This window comes from Octodon degus, unplaced genomic scaffold (genome assembly GCF_000260255.1).
Source record: "Octodon degus isolate 3935 unplaced genomic scaffold, OctDeg1.0 scaffold00028, whole genome shotgun sequence".
Classification (NCBI taxonomy): domain Eukaryota; kingdom Metazoa; phylum Chordata; class Mammalia; order Rodentia; family Octodontidae; genus Octodon; species Octodon degus.
In genome coordinates, this window is record NW_004524604.1 from 18,538,475 (window position 1) to 18,559,211 (window position 20,737).

The window sequence follows — 20,737 nt, forward strand, 5'->3', positions numbered from 1 at the left end:
AAAAAAAAAAAAAGACAGGGATACCTACTCTTGACACTTCTATTCAACATAATAATAGATGTACTATACAAAGCAATTAGAAAAGCAAAAAATAAAACAACAAAGAAAAGGTATCCAAATTGGAAAGATAAAAATTAAAGTGATCCTTACGTGAATACAATACAGTCTTTTATACAGAAAACCACACAAAGTCCACAAATTGTTGAACTAAGAAAAAAAAAATGCAACATAGACTCAGGATATAAAATAAACAGTTATTTCTATAAATAAACTATCTGGAAAGGAAATTAGGATATCACATGCAACTTAAAGCAGCAAAGGTTCGGTTTGGCTTGTGGTGGTAGAGAATTCAGTCCACAGTAAGCTGGGTGCAAAGTGTAAACACTGTGGCCGAAGATCATGGTAAAGGAAAGTTGCTCACCTCACGGCAGACAGGAAAAGAGCCCAAGAAGAAATATGCTCTTCAAAGCCATGGCCCAGGGACCTACCTCCTCCAAGTAGACCCTACTTGGTAACAGCCCAGGCAGCTAATGAACTCATCACTGGATGAATCCACTAACAAGGTCAGTGACCTGATGAGTCAATCACCTCTAGGCCTCACCTCTTAATACTCTTGCAGTGAGGATCAAAACATTTATACATGAGTCTTTGGAAGATACTTCATATGGAAACCATTAACACACAGTAAAAACTAAAATATTGATGGAACAAATTTTAAAAGGCACAAACAAATGGAAAGGGATCCTATGTTCATGAACTAGAAAATATAATACTGCAAAAATGTTCATATTACCTTAATTGATGCATGGATCCAGTGCAAACCTTAGCAAAATCCATATGGCATTTGGCAACAAACATATGAAAAACAGTTCTAAGGTTCATATAAACTCAAATAGATAATTCTGACCAAAAAGCTAATGGTAGTACCTTTCTTGATTTTAACATATACTATAAAGTTACAGCAATTATAGCAGAATGATACTATAATGGTAGTAAAACTATAAAAAATAAAAAGGTAATAGTACTAAATTACTAATAAATTTCAACTTTCCAAGGAAAAATAAATATTGTTCACATTTTTAGAATTATTAAGAATATTATGGAAAGCTAGGGAGTTGACCCCTTATCTTAAAAATAACTAATAAAGTTTGTGGTATAAATTCAAGTAATTTTGAGGTTTTTTTTTTTTTTTTAAATATAAAGAGACTGAGTTTAGCTTTGGTATCTTACCAATAATAATGACACTATTTTGGACAAATCACAAAACATCAAAAACTCAGTTTCTTTAAATATGAAATAATATAAAATATAAAGCTGGACTATTTTCTACGAATTTTGCTACTTTCCAACTTATTACATTAATATTTATTTCACAAAAGTAAAATATTTTTAAATAAAGCTAACACTTTCAAAACACTTACTTCTGTTTATGTAGGACATCTCTTACAATCTAAAACACTTAAAATTTTAAATGTGAGGTTCGTTTGGTAAAAAGCAGATTTTTATGGTATGCTATTATCTGAATTATAACTATATTTTAAACCCATCTATGCCCATGGAGTGGAAGAGGAAGGCCAATAGACCACAGCTTTAAAAAGCTCACATTCCTTACAGCAAATGACTAACACCAAGCCAGAAGCAACCTAGATGAATGTGGTACATCCTTGTAATTGCTAATCATTTTCCAAAACAAAGTTCAGTTTTAACATCATGAGAGAACAATGTTCCAATGTCTAAGTACAAAGGCAAAATAATAATGAAATCTGACAAGTGTTCTTTAAGAAAGTTTATTTACCTGTAAGGGCCCCAAGATAGAGCTGGTCGTATACATAAAAAAGAGCCGAAGATAACTCAGAACATTTGCAAATGCAAAAAGCCCTTCTGCCACAAGTGTAGGATGGAATGCATCCCAGTCCTTCCGATCAGCAAAATCATGAAACTAGGGTTCAAAGAAAAGCCAAAGGGAAACAATATTCTCAACTCAGGAAAATAAAAACAAATATTCTGAAGTTTCTGAAAGAAAACTATTTTAATATGCTTCTTTGTAGAGGGAATCTCCATTTATGCTTTATAAAGTTTTTCTTCTTTAATAAAACAATGCTTTAAGTAAATAAAATATTTCTATGTACATGAGACAATATCAATCTAAATAAAAAAATTTTCTAAGACATTGTTAGGTTTTAAAAACAAAACTAAAATTCTTAAAATTGTCATTAAAATTTTAAGAATGAAATAAGTTCATTCTTAAATTCCCAAATATAAACTTAAAGTCTGTATGTTGTCAATTAATTAGCTATCATATTAAGCCAACCTAGTCCTTTAATTCAGATTATAGCATGATTCATAGGAGAGAGGTAGGGTGGGAAAAAGGGAGGGAGGGAGGGAAAAAACAGAATAGAGAAAGGCAAAGGGTAGAGGGGAAGTGAAGGAAAGGGAAGGAGACCAAGCTCAGCTGAACTGCATGGAATGGTCTAAGATATATGCAGTTGTCTGTACATAATTACTAATAGTATTTCCTTTTACTTTCAAAATGTATTTTTGTTTGGATAATAAATTATAGGCCTACTCTACTTCTAGAAGTAAAAAGATCAGTATGAAAAAGCAATCCCATGTAAGCTCTTTATCTAACTATATAGGATTAATTTTTCTTAGTTACTTTATATTGTCATCAAATGTCCTTAAGCAGTATGTTGCATACTATTAACCAATTAAAGGAATAGAATTTTTTTAAAGATAAAATGATAGAAGAGAATCACTTTCCTTTTCTATAATCTATAAATCAGTAAAAAAGAGAATATTATGTATTTTAGTTACTTGGTTGTGTCACCCCAGAAGAATTCTAAACTCAGGATTTAAAGATTGTTAACATAGTATCTAATTATCCTTTCTGGCCTTGGGAGAGTATAATACTTGATTAAAGTAAAATTATATGTCCACAAAGCTAAATTCATATTAAATTGTGAATTAAAATGAATACTCATCAGAAAAAATAATTGCACTTATATCATCACTTTTTAAGATGTAAAAGATAACCATGATTTCAAATGTGCCAAATACTAATGAATTTCATTAAGCTAAACTTTTTTCAGATTAATATAAAAACATTTAACATGAATCATTTTAAGTTATGTCCTCATTTAAAGTATATACAGGTTAATGAACTACATGAACCTAGCTCAGATATAAAGAATTGGCATTTAATAGAAAGAAAATGCCTAGACAGACCTGGACTTAAATCCAGTCTTGGTTTAATATCTCTGAGCTTCATTTTTCTTATTTGCAAAATGGGAATAAGGACTTCTGTCTCATAAATTCCCTGTGAGGATAAAATGAGATAAAGTATATCAAATATCAATCATGGTACCTACTATATAGAAGGTAACATCCTCTAAAGACACATTCTTCTTTTCTTTTTTTTTCAAGACAGGGTCTTGCTATGTAGTTGAGGCTGGCCTTGAACTCACTGTGTAGCCCAGGCTGGCCTTGAACTCACTGCAATACCCTGCCTTAGCCTCCCAAGTGCTGGGATTACAGGTGCACACCAGCACACCTGGCTAAAAGGTATATTCTTTATATTACTAGAAAGGTAGAAAACTATATGCACACAGGTAAGTTTTAAGATAAAAACATACCAGACACAGAAATGACCCTGTATAACTGGTTAACATAATTAAATATCTTGAAGTTTCTGAAGTACACTTTTATGCCATCAATTGACATAGTAAATAGTCACCTTGTTGTGAGCAACCACTTTGAGAGCAAAGGTTGCCAAATAAAGGGAATTCATGACAAAACTGAGTTGATTACGAGATTCTTCTAAAAAGTCTTCCAAACCTTCATACCAGAGTCTTTTAATATCTGACCAAATCATCCCTAAAAAAAGGAAGAACAAAATTAGATAACACTTTCTTAATTCAATAGTAAAATAAATAATACTTTGAGTCAAGTTATTAAACTTGACTAAATAAGCTAAATAATATTTTGAGTCACAACCCCTTGGCCAGCTATAGCCTTAAAAGAAAAACAAGAACTTTTTAGAGAAAAGTTCCTAAAATTTGAGAAAAAATAAACACAGGTTTCAGATGACTTAATACAATAATATTAAGATTCTTTGCCAGGTGTGGTGGTGCATGCCTATAATCACAGCACTTGGTAGGCTGAGTCAAGAGGACCATTGTGAGTTTGAGCATAGCCTACACTACATAGTGAGTTCAAGGCCAGCCTGCACTAGAAGGAGACCCTCTCTGGGGGAGTGGTGCAGGAGGGGGGAAGAGTTTCTTTTTGGCCAGAGAGAGAGATGTTAAATAATATGAAACAAGCTAAGAAAACAAATACATTAATGTTAAACACACACATACACATACACAGTTATGGTTTGTATCTGTATATTCCCCCAAAGCCTCATGTGACCAAAGAGGAGTGTGTGTGTGGATTTTCATAGGGGGCTGAATCTAGAGTTTGTGATTAGTTCTTTGTCTAGTGTTGGGTTAGGGGATGTGAGTGCTCCATCTGCCCTAGGGCAGATAGCCTGCATGCAACATATGAGAGGAAGAGAGGCTTCCCTTCCCTTTTTGTTCTTGCTTTTGCCACCTCCCACTGCCATGAACTGCTACCCCTCTGCCTAAGCACCCTGCCTTATAGTCAGCTGATTATGGACTGAGACCTCTATAAACTGTGAGCTAAATGAACTTTTCTTTCCTTAATTTTGGTTGTCAGGTATTTTGTCTCAGCAACAAGAGAAAAGTAACAACACACACACACACACACACACACACACACACACACACACACGCGTTTGGCCCCCCATCCTTTTCTTTCATTGTACTTATTACTTCAGTGATCTCATCCAGTTTAATGGCTTTAAATACCAACTCTCTAGCAGATTCTCAAACGTACACATTTAAACAACATATATTCTCATGATACTTTATTTCTCTAAGCCTCTATATGAAAGTATTTGGGTATTCTACACCTGCAATTGGAAATGTGTCCAAACCAAACCCCTATTCTCTGCCCCTGAAATTTTTCCACCTGCAGACTTCCTCATCTCAGTTCACAGACAAGTCATTTTTCTAGTTATTCAATAAAAATGGTCCTGGCAACTGTAGGGTCCCAAGTTCAATCCCCGGTACCGCAAAAAAATAAATAAATAAAAATTCTCTTCAAGTATCCCTGTCTTCTGGTTTTTTAAAAAAACTATATAACAGTGCAAAAACAAAACCTGTTGACTCTACTTTCAAAATATATTTAGTGTCTAATCCTTCTCAAAACCACTTTGAGCCACTACTTTCACTTGCCTGATTTAGCTAGTTTGTCTCCTTGCTTCTACTCATCTCCTTAAAATGTTTTCAGTACAGCAACCACAGTCACTCTTTCACAATCCCAGTGCTTCTTTTGCCTCAAAACCCTTTCTGGTAGCTCCCAGAGGAAAAAGGATTAACAGAAAGTAAAACTTTCTCCATGGGAACAAAATATCTGGTTACCTGCCACTAATGTGGTTTATTTGGAAACATACCACATTAAGAAAAATATGGAAGGTCTGCTGTGTTCAACACTTTTGCAAACACTACTGTTAACTGGGAAAGTGCATGTGGACTGGAGGACTCTGAGTATGAACAGGACTGTATACCATAAAAGCAGGTTGAGAAACACAGGACTCAGCTTCTTTGACATTTTTAATCTGAGTGTGACTGGAGCCACAGCTGTACTTCTGGACTGTATTTTTAGGTAAGGTAGTCTCCATCCATACACATGGTCTTATCCCATACAAATGAGAGTACCCACTATGGGGCCAAGAAGCAACCTACAAGTTCTGTACGGACTCTCCATAAAGACGTATTTGAAGCTAAAGCACTGGCATGCTGTTTTCTATCTTGTATCTTACAAAGCTAATTAAACTTGCTACCAGATTTCAGGGTACTGTGTCCTGTGGGTATGAAAGAGAATCCAAGAAAACTGCAACTGATTTCAACAGGACATATACCACCCTTGCTTAAATCCCATTTCACAGAGTCAAAACCAAAGTCTTTATAATGGCATATAAAGCTCTTCATAACTCCTCCTGTCTGACCTCATGGGCTAGTATTTCCTGCTATTTTAGTCACACCGATCTCTTTGTTTCCTTACTACCCTTTGCACATACAACTCCCACCTTACAGGCTCTACTCTGGCTCTTCTCTGTGGCTGGAAGATCATCAGCCAGATATCCAGGAGGGTGTTATTTAATTTCCATGTGTTTATGAAGTTCTTGTGGCTTCTTTTGCCACTGATTTCTCTTTCATTGCATGATAGCCTGAAAATACACACAGGATAATTTCAGTTCCTTTACATTTACTTAAGCATGTTCTATGAGCTAGTATGTGGTCTACTTTGGAGATCATACCATGTGCAGATGAGAATGTATATTCTGATGCTATGGGGTGGAGCACTGTAGACATCTACTAAGTCCATTTGTTCATAAGTTTGGTTCAGTTCTAATATGTGTTGACTTTTTATCTAGTTGACCTGTCTTTGTCACAGTGGGTAACTGGGAACCCTCAATATAATTGCACTAGTACTTGATTTTTCATGCCCATTAATATTTGTTTTATATAGTAAGGTACACTGGTATTTGTTGTATATTTATTATCTCTTCCTCTTGGATTATTCCCTTCACAAGGATGTAGTGACCTTCTTTGTTTCTCTTAATCAGTCTTGCCTTGAAATTCACATTGTCTGCAAATAAGAGCTATTCCTGCTTCTTTTTAGGTTCCTGTCACATAAAACATTGTTTTCCATCCTTTGACTTTCAGTCTATGAATTAATCAAATATGCTTCTTGTAGCAGCATATTGTTGGATCGTGCATCTTGATCCAATCAGTGTTTCTTTTGATAAAGTGTTTCTTTTGATAAAGTGAATGGAGGACATTAATGTTGATGGTTATATGTACTGACTCTCCCATTTTATGTTACTGTTCTGTTGTCTGTTCTGTTCTAGAAGCAACCCGTCTTTTTCTTTTAATTGTTATGCTGTCCGACATGTTCATTTTGAGGGATTCATGGAGTTGTAGTGCTTATCTCTTTCTAGAATGTTCTTCAGAACATTTTGGAGTGTTGTTTTTTGTTCATGAATTTCTTCAGGTTTTCTTTGTCATGGAAGTATGTTATTTTTCAATCAATTTTGAAAGATACTTTTGCAGGATACATCAAACTGGGTTGGAGGTTGTTTTCTTTTAGGCTTAAAACACTTCAATCTCTTCTTGACCAGGGGTTTGTACTGAAAAGCTGGCTGTGATTCTGATGGACTTTTCTTAACAGGTGCCTTGTTTTTTGTTCTGTAACAGCTTTTACTATTCTGTTCTTGTGTTGAATTTCTGAAATCTTTTCTATTATATGCCTTGGCGTAGCTTTTTTTTAATAATCATGGCTAACTGGAGTTCTATATACCTCAATTATCTGTATGTCCAATTTTTTTTCCATGCTTGAAAAGTTTTCTGTCACTACTTCTGTGAGCAAGATTTTTTAAATGTTATTGTACTCTTTCCTATTTCATTGATTCAGATCAATATTCTTCTTCTTTGCATTGTCTAGCAGCTGTTGGATTGATTTTTCACATTCCCTGGCTATTTTTAAGAAGTCATTCATAATCACTAATTATAATCCTGTCTTCTAGATCTGATATTCTGTACTCACACTGGCTTATTCTGATGCATATATATTCAATGGAATTTTGAATCCCCTGGATATCTGTTTGAATCTCTGTTGCAGATTCCATTTCTTTCCTATGATGGGCATTCATGGTTTCTGTTACCTTCCTAAGTACCTCTATATATTTTTTTAAATCTGTACCTGCTCTAGAGTCAATAACCATGTCTTTGATTATAGTCACTATCACTGCAGTTATTTGAGAAGTTATTTCTGATTTAATTTTTTTCTAGAGCCTCATTCATCTATTTTGTTAATTCTGCTGTTACAACTTCAGAGAATCCAGGTGAGTGGTGTTTAAGTTGTTTTACCTTATTGCTCCCTGGGTTTGCCTTTAGTAAACTGGATGGCTAGGATTGCATCTTGTTTAAGCATCTTTTCTTTCAAGTGAAATCTTGGGTCAATGCTTGTAAACTGCTTATGGCAAAGAGTCTTTAGAACCCTTAGAAAATGAATACATCTTAGGGGTGTTTTCCAGATGCAGCTGGCTTTGAGGTTTTGAGTTTTTGCAAGATCCCACCACTTCAATTTATTGGTGATGAGAAGTTGCTGCCTAATCCCGGATTCTTTGGCACTGGCCTATACCATTTTTATGACCCTTAGGCAATCTCAGTCTTGGCATGTCAGGCAGAGTAACTGACTAGAAGGATTATGTCTCTCTGGTTAAGTATACAATCAGTGATAACAATAGCATCAAATAGCACCTAGAAAGCAATAAACTGTGGTAATTATTAATTTGCTACCTTTAACTATATGAACTAGATTTGTTATAGACCAAAATCTAAAACAAACCAGAAAATTGTATATAGTAAATATGCTCTCAGGATGGCAATTTTACCCTTAGGAAGAAAATTTAAAAGGAGTTAGATGTGAAGAATAGAGAAACAGAAAAGGAAGAGAACAGAAGCAAGGCTAGAAGACAAAGGAAGATCACACAAACTGTGAGAAACTAGTGAAGACAAAAAAGAAGGAAGAGATTAAAAACAAGAGCAAACAAAAAAAACTAGAAACAATGTTTAAATTCATATAAAAATAAGGAAAAAAAATGTCCACTTCAAGGTATGTCTGTGTTTGTGGTAGACAAAGTGCACAGAGTTCAAATCTGTGTTGATGATCAATCCTAGCAAGTGAACCAGATTTATGGTGTGGTAGTAGATAAGCCCAGTAAGCCTGCATCTTTAGTTTCACTAAACTTCAGGCTGGCTGGCTGTATCTGTCTGTCTCCGTCTCCATCTCCATCTCCATCTCTGTCTCTCTCCACCACCCCACCAGGCTGTTTCTTGCTGTGATGCTGGAACCTGATTTTCTCAGCCTGACACATTGTGTGCCTCCTGCCAACCTGAACTTTGTTTCGCCTCACCCTGATACTAGGAGCTGCTTGGGCCAGTCCACAGCTACTTTTGAGTTCCAAGCTCAGCTAGTCCCTGTCTATAATCACCCTCCCCTGGGGGACAAGTGAACCCTAATAACTCAGCAGCCACTGTGATCTGCTGGGTCTGTTGTTCAATTCCACTTGGGCATTTCTCTGTGGAGGCCTCTGGGATCACCAATAGTCACCGTGCATCTGTAAGTACACACAGTGAAACAGTGCTCAGGGAGAAAGAACAGCTTGCCACCACCTCTGTTCTTTTTTGTTGAAGTCTTTCTTCTCTCTGTGTGTGGGCTTAGATTCTCACTTCATATCCTTGCTGGGTTCCAGGTACCCACTTCCCCCCTCCTATTCTTCCTCATGTTGCTATATTCTAGCATCTGGACATCAAATCTCAAAGAGGCTCTTCCTCTGCTGTTCACCACTCCACATTCTTCTTGGAAGTCCTCACCCAGATATTCATTTGACTAACTCATTTACTATTTCATATCGTTTTTCCTCACCACTTTCATTGCCATAGTATTTAAAAAATTGAAAGCCCCATGGCCCTTTCTCCTAATTCCCCTAGCTCTGTATTTACCTTTCTTTTGTAATAATTATCACTTTCTAAAGTTGGATGTAATTTGCTTATTAGATCTATTATCAATTCACTCTAAATAATCTCAAAGGTAAGAATCAGTTTTATTAATAGATGTCCAAAATATCCCGAATAGTCCCTTTTTTTAAGTATGCAAGATTACTTAAAAAAAAAAAAAGCAAAATTCCTTTCTCTTTCTGTTCAGACATTCCTCCACAATTTTATATTTCCACGAGGACCAGAGAGTAGTAATATAACCCAGAATAATCTTATAGTATATTCCTTTATCCAGGCATTTTAAACGAGAGTATAAGTAACAGAAAATATCATACTGTAACACACTGGTGAAGATCAAAGTAAGCCAATGAGATTCATTCTCTGGCTAACAAGTAGGCAGAGTAATTCCTTTGTGAAATACATGAAATATTCTTTTTTTTTTTTTTTTTTTTTTGGCTCCAAATGCCTTCAGGGCAGGTTTGGCTGGTTTGAGTTGTGGAGATCGAACCACAGCAACCTGAGCCTGACTGCTTTGTTGAAGCAGCCACTTAAAGAACTGAGCTAAGGGGCAGGCCCCCAAATGAAATATTATTGAAAACCTGTTCATAACATCTTCATTATATAGAAGCAAATATATAAAATTTTTACAGATATAATAGAAAACACTTAAGAAATTCTCCTTGGGTAAGTTTCATTCAAAACAAACAAATTAAAAACTGTCAAAATGTTAAATGAAACAGTCTGACAGGTAACATTTTATTAGCTGAAACACTGCTTGCTTTTATTTGGGAAAGGAGTAGAGATCAGAGAATTACTAGAAATGGTCATTCCCAACCTTTACCCAGAACCAGAGCTACAGAATAAAAAATATTATAAGCAACAGAATCATTGCATAATCAATGTTCTATTTTGTTAGGTCTAATTTTTAAACAATAACATTAGTAAGAAGCAATCCCAGTTGTCTTGGGATTCCTCAAGGCTTGATCTTAGGACCTCTCTTTGCATATTATACTTTCTTCTTAAGTGTTTCATCGATTCCCATATTCTCATATACAACCTATTTGTATACATTTAAACATTTCTAACACAAGCTTAGACCTCCTTCTCAGCTCCATGTTACATCTTCCTGTCTGACATCTTTCTTGGATATCTCAAAGACTTCAAACAAGATTTATGAAACATACTCATTTATTTTATGATTCTCAAGTTACTGATGGTTTTGTTGTTTAACCTAAATTTGACCATTAGCTCAAGGGATGCAGCATTCATTTCTGTTTCTGGCTATGCTTGGCCAAAGCAGGTACACACTATTTTAAGAAAAAACAGTAACATATAAACAAAATGTAATTATTTAATTCTGTAATATCTAGCATTTAGATGTATGTTATTTTTACTTTACTTACCTTACTTTAAACATTAACATATCATAGGATGAATATTGTTCAAAATAAAACCCTGACAGAAATCAAGTTATATGAAATTGATTGTTAGTTTAAAATTCTAACATATAAAAATTATTTTTATAGCTGAAAAAGGGGACACTATAAAATAATTTTTTCCTAATAACTGAATTATCAAGAATACAGATCAAAAGATGAATACAATCCTTTATATAAAAAGTGACTAGGGCTAAGGATATAGCTTAGCGGCATCAGTGCCTGCCTAGCAAGCTCAAGGTCTTGAATTTGATCCCCAGTGCTAAAAAAAAAAAAAGACTAAATTTTACTACCCATTAGTATAATAGTGGATAGATGAAAAACACTGAGATCAAAAATAAGGCTGACAATATGGAAAGAAGCATACTTATAAAAATAGTTTTCAGCATATAAAAATGTCTTATTCTTTTAAAAACTTATCACTATTTTTTCAATGTTGGGATATAACCCTTGCACCTGCTAGTCAAATGCTCTACCAATGAGTGACATTCTTGCCATAAAACCTGTCATTTCTAAAAAGATACAGTTTGCAGCAAAAAACACTTTCTGCAGTCAGTCCCAGGGACTCCTTCAACTCTACATTTAAGTATTATTTCTGTAAGAGGCACAGGTATAGCAACAAAGGTGCATTTAGGTTTCTGTTACAAAAATTAATGATATAGTGAAACAGAAGTTAAACAGCAAAATGTATAGGAGGACAAAAATTCATCAAATGTAGGAGCATAAAATTCATTAAGTTTTAAAATACTTAAGAAAAATAAAAAGAAAAATTCCTGTTCTTACACAAAACAATACTCACTGGTAAATGTTATGTTATTTTATTTTGGTACTGAGGACCAAACTCAGGATCCTGCACTTGCCAGGCAGGAGCTTAAGCTGCTGAACTATCTCCCTGGCCCAGGAAATGTTACTTTGAGTTTTAACAATCAGGGAACAATTCATATACTGAGAATAAAACATATTAAATTTCTATGCGTTAACGTAATATTAAATTATATAATCAAGCTCAGGAAAATTTATCTTTACAAAAATGTTAGTTAAATCCTCAATGATCATAAAAATGATCAAGTCCTTGCTGGGCAAACAGTATAAAACTGCAAACTGATTTTTATAATGCTATTAAGTACGGAAGAGCCAATGGGCTAAATAAAGGCATAATCTTTTGAACTAACTTGATACTTACCAATAATCCACAGAATAAGAAGATAGTCTATTCTTTCAAGAGCTGGTCCCATTGTGTTTTTCTTATCCTCATTGTAGACCAGTGAGTACAGATTTAACAACAGTAAAAATGTGAAATATGATGCTCCATGAATAATAAATTTCATAAAAGGTGTATGAATGATTCTGCCAAGTTGAGATTTGGGAGCTATCAAATAACACAGTGACAAAACTGGCCAAAAAATGCCAACTGTCAAAACAGTCATTATCTTCTTACAGGTGGGCTTACGTCGGTAACCTGACATCTGTCCAAACCAAACAGTGTTCAGGAACTGCTGGCAGTTAGACTGGGAGACAAACTAAAAAGAACACAGATTATAAAAATGCAAAATAGGACCTATAAGTACTTATTAATTGATGAATTCAAGATCTTCATGCTATCTTAAAACAGATTCTATCCACTGAACACAGTTTTAGTCTTAAAATTTAAAAAAAGAGCATACAGGTTATGAGGACAGCCTTTAGAGCTTGAATACCTAAATTTAAATCCAGCATCTACAACTTCCTAAATGACCGTGAGCAAGTTTTTAAACCTCTCTAAAGCCTCAAGCTTGTTAACTCTAATATTCCTCATAAAGTTATAAAGATTCAATGTAAAGCCTTAGAAACAGTGCTTTGTTCTAAGTATGCACTACTGTTAAGTGAATTGTTTTCTCACATTCAAATACTTGCAGTAGTATAAGCTTTTATTTGGCATAACAAAGATTCTTTTTAAAAAAAAAATTTTTAGGGAAGGTTCTACAGGGTGTTTAGAGTCTCACTACTAGATCGGACTTGGACTCAGTGATCCACTTGTCTACAGCCTCCCAAGAGCTGGTATTACAGGCAAACATCACCACGCCCAGTCTCAATTGCTGTCTCAGCACACCCCAGGGGCAGAGCTGGCACAGCAGGCCAGAGGATTGAGCCGCTGGCCCCTGCACCTGCTTGCAGGCACTTTAATTTACTGAGCTATTGGCTGGCCCTAAAAATTTTTATAATAATATTTATAAAATTTTAAAGTTGACATGTAACAGAACTGTCTATATATTAGAGCTATTCATGCTTCAAAAACAATAAAAAAATTTGAAAAATGTATTAAAGACGCTCTTAAATTTCCTTAAAACTCAGTTGTTGTTGTTGTTTTTTATAAGCAGAGGAAAGAGGCCCAAATGGGAGAAAAATTCCAATTCAAATATAGAAATTAATTTAGAAAAGTTTACAAGTTTCTTAGGTTACAAATTTCACTGGCAATATTTTTCCAATACAATGCTCATATTATGAGGTATAACTTAAGTGGTCTGATAATTCTGAATACAAGAATATGACCAGAGGGCCGACGAGATAGCTCAGCAGACTAAGAGCCTGCTTACGCAAGTACAGAGACCAGGTTTGATCCCCCGCAACACATGCCTTGCTGGCCCTGCCCACAGGAGTGCTGAGCCGTCCACTAAGACCAGGTGAGGTGGCTTACACCTGTAATCCCTGTGCTGGGGAGGATGAAAACAGTGTCACTATGAGCCGGAGCTGTGTAGTGAGAACCTGCACCAAATATATTAAAAATAAATAAATATTAATAATATGACCAGCTTTGAAATTACACAAATAGATGGTCATAATCTTATTCAAGTAATCTAAAATATTTTGTTTAAAAAGATTATCTTCAAAAAAAAAATTCCCATAAAAAGATTATCTTCAGATAGAAAATAATTTGTACACTGTAATACTATGATGGAAAAGAGAAAAGGTCAGAATTTTACTGTTTACTGTGCTTATCAAAACATTTTCTAACACAGGTGTGGTGGAATATGCCTTAACTACAGCACTTTGAAAGACTGAGGCAGGAGGACTACAAGTTCAACCCCAGCCTGGAAAACTTAGGGAAAGACACTGTCCCAAACTAAAAATTTTTTAAAGGCCGTAGGTTCCACCCTATAACAGAACAAATCAAAACTAATATGTTATATATATATTTTCAGCAATTAAATCTTACGCCATTTATTATTCTTCAGCTCAGATTACAGAATCCTTATGAAATCTTAATTTGTTCCTCAAAATGAAATACCTGGGAGATAGTTTGTCTTCTCATAAACTACTATGCTTAGTAGCATCCTGAACTTTGTAATATTAGCTATCCTCAAAATATTAAAGCAAACTCAGGATTGATTACCATACTTGCTATCCCTCAAGGTAATAATAACTTAATTAACAGCAATGTTAAATAATATCTGAAAGCAAAATTTCAACTGTAAATGCTCTGAATCTTACAACATACACTCAGATTCTTTGATGCTTCTGTTGTCAATTAAGAAGTAGTGGGTAAGGGCCGACCAAATAGCTCAGCGGATTAAAGCACCTGCAAGCAGGCGCAGGGGCCGAGGGTTTGATTCCAGAGCCTGCCGTACCAGCCCTGCCCCTGGGGTGCACTGAGATGGCAACCGAGACTGGGCATGGTGGCATGCGCCTGTAATCCCAGCTCTTGGGAGGCTGTAAACAGGCAGATCATTACAAGTCTGATCTAGTAGTGAGACCCTGAATACCCTGTAGACCCTTCCCTAAAATATAAATAAAGTAGTAAGCAAAGAAGGGGGATAAATGTTTCCTATCTTCTACTGAAACAGGGTTGGGATTGCTATGATCAGCAGATTCTATAAGTGATGCTATGTAGTTTCTGAAGTTAGGTCTTTAAAAGTCATGAATCTTCTACTTGTTCACTGGAAGACTTACTCTGCTCTTGAAGGCATGAACTCACACACAGGAAGTCCTACTACCCTGAAGTTACAATGCTACGAAGCCCAAGCAACACACAGAAGCCATATCAAAGCCAATCAGTCCTCAGAGGCTTCTTGGACTATCTCTTCACAACCTGCCCTATAATGATCCTGTTCCTCCCAGCGTCCAGTTGTGAGTTCCCAGTAGTTCCACCCCCTGTGGACTCACTCACCTGAGAACACAGCCCACTCAGACGTTACTGTTACTAAGTCTTTGGTAGAAGCTTATAGATGTTCATTCTACTTAGACACATTAGCATTACCTTTCCTTTTTAAGCTAGACAGTTACATTGCTGAATTGTAAATTTATTTCTACACTGATCCAAATTTTTTTACACTTACAGAAACCTCTCTATCTGGGGACACTGCATATTTCTAGTGGATGGACCAGGATGTCCACTTCCACCTAAAGACACAGCTCAGTTTCAAAGCCAAATGTCCCCACTGCCCTGGCACTTCCCCACCACTCCCTGCTCCTGGGCCTCCCCCTCAGACAGGGCCAGGCTTGTGGAAGCCATTCTGCATTAGTTGGCCTTTTTGTTGTTGTTTTTCCAAATTCAGTTTTTCTGCCAGAAGAAAAAAAGAAAACACAAATTCTTGCACTTAAATTCGTTTTTGCCAATAAATGTTGCATCTTGAGCAAGAAACTTAAGAGTAGCAGAAAAACTACAGAACTTGAAGCCAAAGATCTGGATAAGCAATGAACTATCCTAGTTAATCCTAAAGTAAATGTTTTAAAATTCTCACCTCAATTTCCTAAGTCAAAAAACTGTAATGAGGGTCAACTTTTTAACCAATATGATTACAAAATTCTACCAAAAGTCCTCTATTTGCCCCCTACTATGATTACATACTTTAGACCAAATTTTTGTAATACAAATTTGATAAGGAAATTTTATTCTCACGTCAGTGTTGACAATGGGTCCTAGAAGTAATACTTGAAGGACCATTTATTAAAATCCTATGCCAAGTAGATATTATCATCTACATATAAACACCAACACTCAGAGTGGTATCTCAAAACAATGGAATTTAAAATGTATACCTTTTTTCACATTCCTGAATCATATGTATATATGGGGAGTAGAAATGGTTATTCCCCTTAATAGGAAGGGACAATGCCAGAAGAACTAGATTCAACTTAATTATACCATGTGTCTCTCTACCTCTGGATTTAACAATGTATTACAAATGTAAAGAATCAGGAAATATATGATACTTTATTTTTAAATACAAGTTGTTATCATAGATTCATAACAAGATTAGTAAAATAAACCTATGTCAGATAAAACACAAGGTGGAAACTTCATTATAGAGGCTCAGACATTACTTGTGTAGCTCCTACCTGTAGTTAGTAATACATTAAATCAACATCCATATTATACAACTAGTATTATTAAAGACAATATAACTACCATTTGTTGGGTATTTGCTTCATACTAGTATTCACTGTGGTAAGACCTTTAAATATATATTTTTAATTCTTAAAAGCAAAGCTCACACAGATTCTATAACTTCTAAGGACAATGCTATGAAGAAGAACTAAGATCTTGGCCCAATGGTATTCCAAAGCCTTTGCTGTGTGCCACAAGACTATAGTGGAAGGAAAAAAAAAAAATCACAAAAAGCCTCTTACCTCTTTTTGGTTATATTTGATAGCAAGTTTTAGACGACTTAAATTCATTCTTTCCTCTAGCAGTCCTCGCTTATCAAGAGGTTCATCATTTGATGTATGATTTAAGATAACTTCCAACTCACGTGAATTCCGGGCTTGCGCAAGCAAGTCTTTAGCAAACATTTTGCACTGACGAGCTAGTTCTTCATAGTCATTCCTACAACATGCAGTAATTTATTATTAGTCAGTAGCTACAGTCAGTAGAAAATTTTTAATTGAGTATCATTTTAATTCTGATAGGGCTACACAAAATCTGGTCTTTTGTGCCTATAGACAAGGGATGCAACTGGTACATGAATTCTTCACAGTCTTGGAGAAACTGCAACACAATTATGTTCCTTGTGCACATACTGATAATTTTAGATAACCCTTAGATAACCACAATATCTCTTATGTATATTGCCTTTTCTAGAAATTTTAATAATAGTTGCCAGTTTTTAACATTTGCTCTTATTTTCTAAGTTTGGCTACATGCCTTCTGTATTACTCAAATAGATAATAGAATAAATACTGTAATGCTACTCAATCATTATTATAAAATATTTTTAGATAAGTTTCCAATAGTTGCAATATACTTGTGTTCTTCTAATATTGAAAATATTTTCTTTTTTAATTTTAGGGAAGGGTCTACAAGGTGTTCAGGGTCTCACTACTAGATAGGACTCGTAGTGATCTGCCTGTTTACAGCCTTCCAAAAGCTGGGATTACAGGCACGTGCCACCATGCGCAGTCTCAATTGCCATCTCAGTGTGCCCTGGGGGCAGGGCCAGCACAGCAAGTCAAGGGATTGAACCCCCAGTCCCTGTGCCTGCTTGCAGGCACTTTAATCCACTGAGCCGGCCCTTGAAAATATTTTTATTCATATTTAAAACGCTCACAGGAATGAAATTCAAGTAAGAAAGCAATATTAAAATATACCTACTAAAGAAGTTTTAGAATTATTATTGTTTGTAATCTTATTAAACTCTTTGAATTCCTTGTTAATGGCAGATATAAAAATATATGTGAAATGAAGTTTTGGTACATATTTTTTTGTAAAGTATCAATTACATTAAACATGTCTAAACTTAGTAACAACTTAAGAAGTAGGTCAGAGGCTGGGGATATAGCTCTGTAGCACAGTGCCTGTTTGGCAAGCACAAGGTTCTGAGTTGGATTCCCAGTACAAAAAGAAGTCAGAAAGAAAGAACTACAGGCATGAGGTTGGACTTCATTTTTTTTTTTTTTTTTTTTTTTGAGGTTCGACTTCAGAAACTATTTTTTTTTTAAGTTCTTTATCGCCAAGAGAAAGAGAGGTGAAATATGAACTTGCCATTGGTTGGTCTTTCTATATAGAGGCATTTTCCATAAAATTCTAACTTAAACAATAAAAACTTATTTTCTTTACAGGTTAATATTTCTCTCATTCATTCATTCTTTCTATTTACTATGTAACCTGAGAATAAGTAGTTGGACTTCTTCAAATGAAGGAGTCCCTGCTTCTTGACTTAAGAACATAATTGTAGCTAGGAACATTCAAAGAGTGTATTATTACACAGTCATCTCATTTTAAACATCTGATAGATCACTAGATTCAAAGGTAAAGTTAATACATTTTACTAACCTAATTTGCTTAATTTCTAATTATTAGAAAACAAGTGACTATGACATTTAGAGAGAAATGTAGTAGACTAGAAGCAAGGAGACATATGTTCTAGCTATAACTTTGCATCTAGCTCTTGGCTTCAGCTGTTTCTAATTAGATGTTGATATCATCTAGCTTTACAGATCTCTTTTCTGTCTATAAAAACACTGGAGGGCCGGACAAATATTTCAGTGGATTAAAGTGCCTGCAAGCAGGTGCAGGGCCTGGGGTTCAAACTCCATGCCTGCTGTGCCAGCCCCGCACCCCAGGTGCTCTGAGAAGGGAATTGAGACTGGGCATGGTGGCACATGCCTGTAATCCCCTCCAAGCACACTTGGGAGGCTGTGAACAGGTGGATCACTACGAGTCCGATCTAGTAGTGAGACCCTGAACACCTTGTAGACCCTTCCCTAAAATACAGAAAACAAATAAATAAATAAATAAAATGCGTAAAAAACCACTGGATTGAAGTTCTATGGTCACTTCCAATTCTAAATTAAGTACTGCATAACTATAATATTTTCATAGCAGTTGTTTCAAATCTTTTCCTGGAATAAATTCTCTTTCATATGGTGTTATGGTTTGTATCAAAAATGTCCCCCCAAAAGCTGATGTAGGGCCTTATTCAGATATAGGGCTCTTGAAAGGTGACAACAGTGACTACATCATAGGGTATTAACCTCACCAATAGCTAATCCACTGATGAGTTCATAGGTGAACATCCTAATAGGAGGCAGCACTTAGAGGAACTGGGTCACTACTTCTCAGACTGATGGATGTATCTTCTCTCTTTGCTTTCTGCCTACCATAGGTGAGCAGCTTTCTGCTCTATCACCATAGTATTTCTGCACTGAAGTCAGTTGATCCTGAACTGAACTTTGAAACTGTGAAGCAAAACAAACTTTCCTCCTGTACTTGGTCAGAGCAACAGAAACCTGATCAACACATATGGTAACACTAATTCAAATTATTATACTACAACAGGAAAGGCTTCAAATCTAAACAGGTTACTTAATAGTACATACTTAGTGTCACATCAAGTATAAAGCAAATTTAATGTATCTAAATTAAAGCAAGTCTAAATTTGAAAACCTATAAATGGTTATCTTTTATGTATAAGTTTCTTCAAGTTTCTTCAATTCAGAATTATCAAAAATACAACATGTACTGCTGCTGCTATGGCTACTAAAAAAACGTTCTCTTTCTGTCTCTGTCTCTCTCTGTCTCTCTCTCTTTCTCTTTCCCCTCTCTTTGGTAATAGGGATTAAGTCCAGGGCTTTCTCACTGTATTACATCCCCAGCCCTATTTTTAATTTTTCATTTTAAGACAGAGTCTCACTACGTCACTTAGTTGCCTAGGCTGGGTTCAAACTAGTGACCTTTCTGCTTCAACCTCCCAGAGTGTGGGGATTACAGGCCTAAATCAGCATGCCTGGGTCAAAGTGGCAAGTTTCTTAGCATCTTTCCAATAAGTGGACATTTGAATTTTCTGAATTTGTCAAGTCACTGGAGGGATGCTATATAATGCATAGGGCTCCAGTGGAAGCTGGGTTTAGGTCTAGGGCCCTGTAGAAAACTTGAAACAGTTACTGGAAGAAATCCTAACTGCTTCTTCTTCAGACAGCACCAGGGATACTGTGCCATAAAGGAAAATTTTTATTTATTTTCTTAATTATTTTATTATTATTTTGTATTTTAGGGAAGGGTCTACAGGGTCTACAGCGTGTTCAGGGTCTCACTACTAGATCAGAATTGTAGTGATCTGCCTGTTTACAGCCTCCCAAGAGGTGGGATTACAGACATGCACTACCACGCCCAGTCTCTACTGCGATCTCAGCACACCCCGGGGGCGGGGCTGGCACAGCAGGCCTGGGGATGGAATGCCCAGCCCCTGCGCCTGCTTGCAGGTACTTTAATTCGCTGAGCTATTTGGCCAGCCCTAAGGAAAAATTTTAAAGTTTCCTTAGGGATTTAAGGTTGGCTAATAAGTGGCAGAGGGCAGCTGGAAAAAATGATCTAAATAATACCAGGTTCTGTTTCTTTGAAGGAGAAGAAAAATTCCACATAAGTTGACAAGGTACAGTCATTCTGGATCAAATGTAACTAAATGTAAGTAAGTGTAAATTACAATTTAGCCTTTCTTTTGAAACATTTAATTTTCTGAATATTGCTTAATCTTAATTTTTGTTCTAAGATTTATACTGTATCCTTGACTTACAATTCATTTAAAAGACATCGTATGCAACTCTTGTTGCATAGGTCCTGCTTTACCTTGGTCTTAACCATCCAGCAGAAAAGTATGAAGACGAAATTATAAGAAATAAAGCCATGCTGTTAAGTTGAGCTGTGGGGGACTCAGGTCAATAATTTCTAACATTGCCAGTTAAACAGAAGACCCAATGCTA

At 35.6% G+C, this 20,737-nt stretch overlaps 1 protein-coding gene across 3 annotated transcripts in view; it reads right to left on the reverse strand.

Moving 5' to 3' along the window:
- Trpc1 (transient receptor potential cation channel subfamily C member 1) overlaps positions 1 to 20,737 on the reverse strand; it is a 97,822-nt gene that overhangs the window by 24,814 nt on the left and 52,271 nt on the right. For all 3 annotated transcript variants that reach the window (XM_004629214.1, XM_004629213.1, XM_004629216.3), the window contains 4 exons: positions 16,670 to 16,865; positions 12,246 to 12,582; positions 3,734 to 3,873; positions 1,796 to 1,939 (listed from right to left, as the gene is read on the reverse strand). In XM_004629214.1, the coding sequence (XP_004629271.1) occupies positions 1,796 to 1,939; positions 3,734 to 3,873; positions 12,246 to 12,582; positions 16,670 to 16,865 (817 nt within the window). The remainder of the gene's footprint in view (positions 1 to 1,795; positions 1,940 to 3,733; positions 3,874 to 12,245; positions 12,583 to 16,669; positions 16,866 to 20,737) is intronic.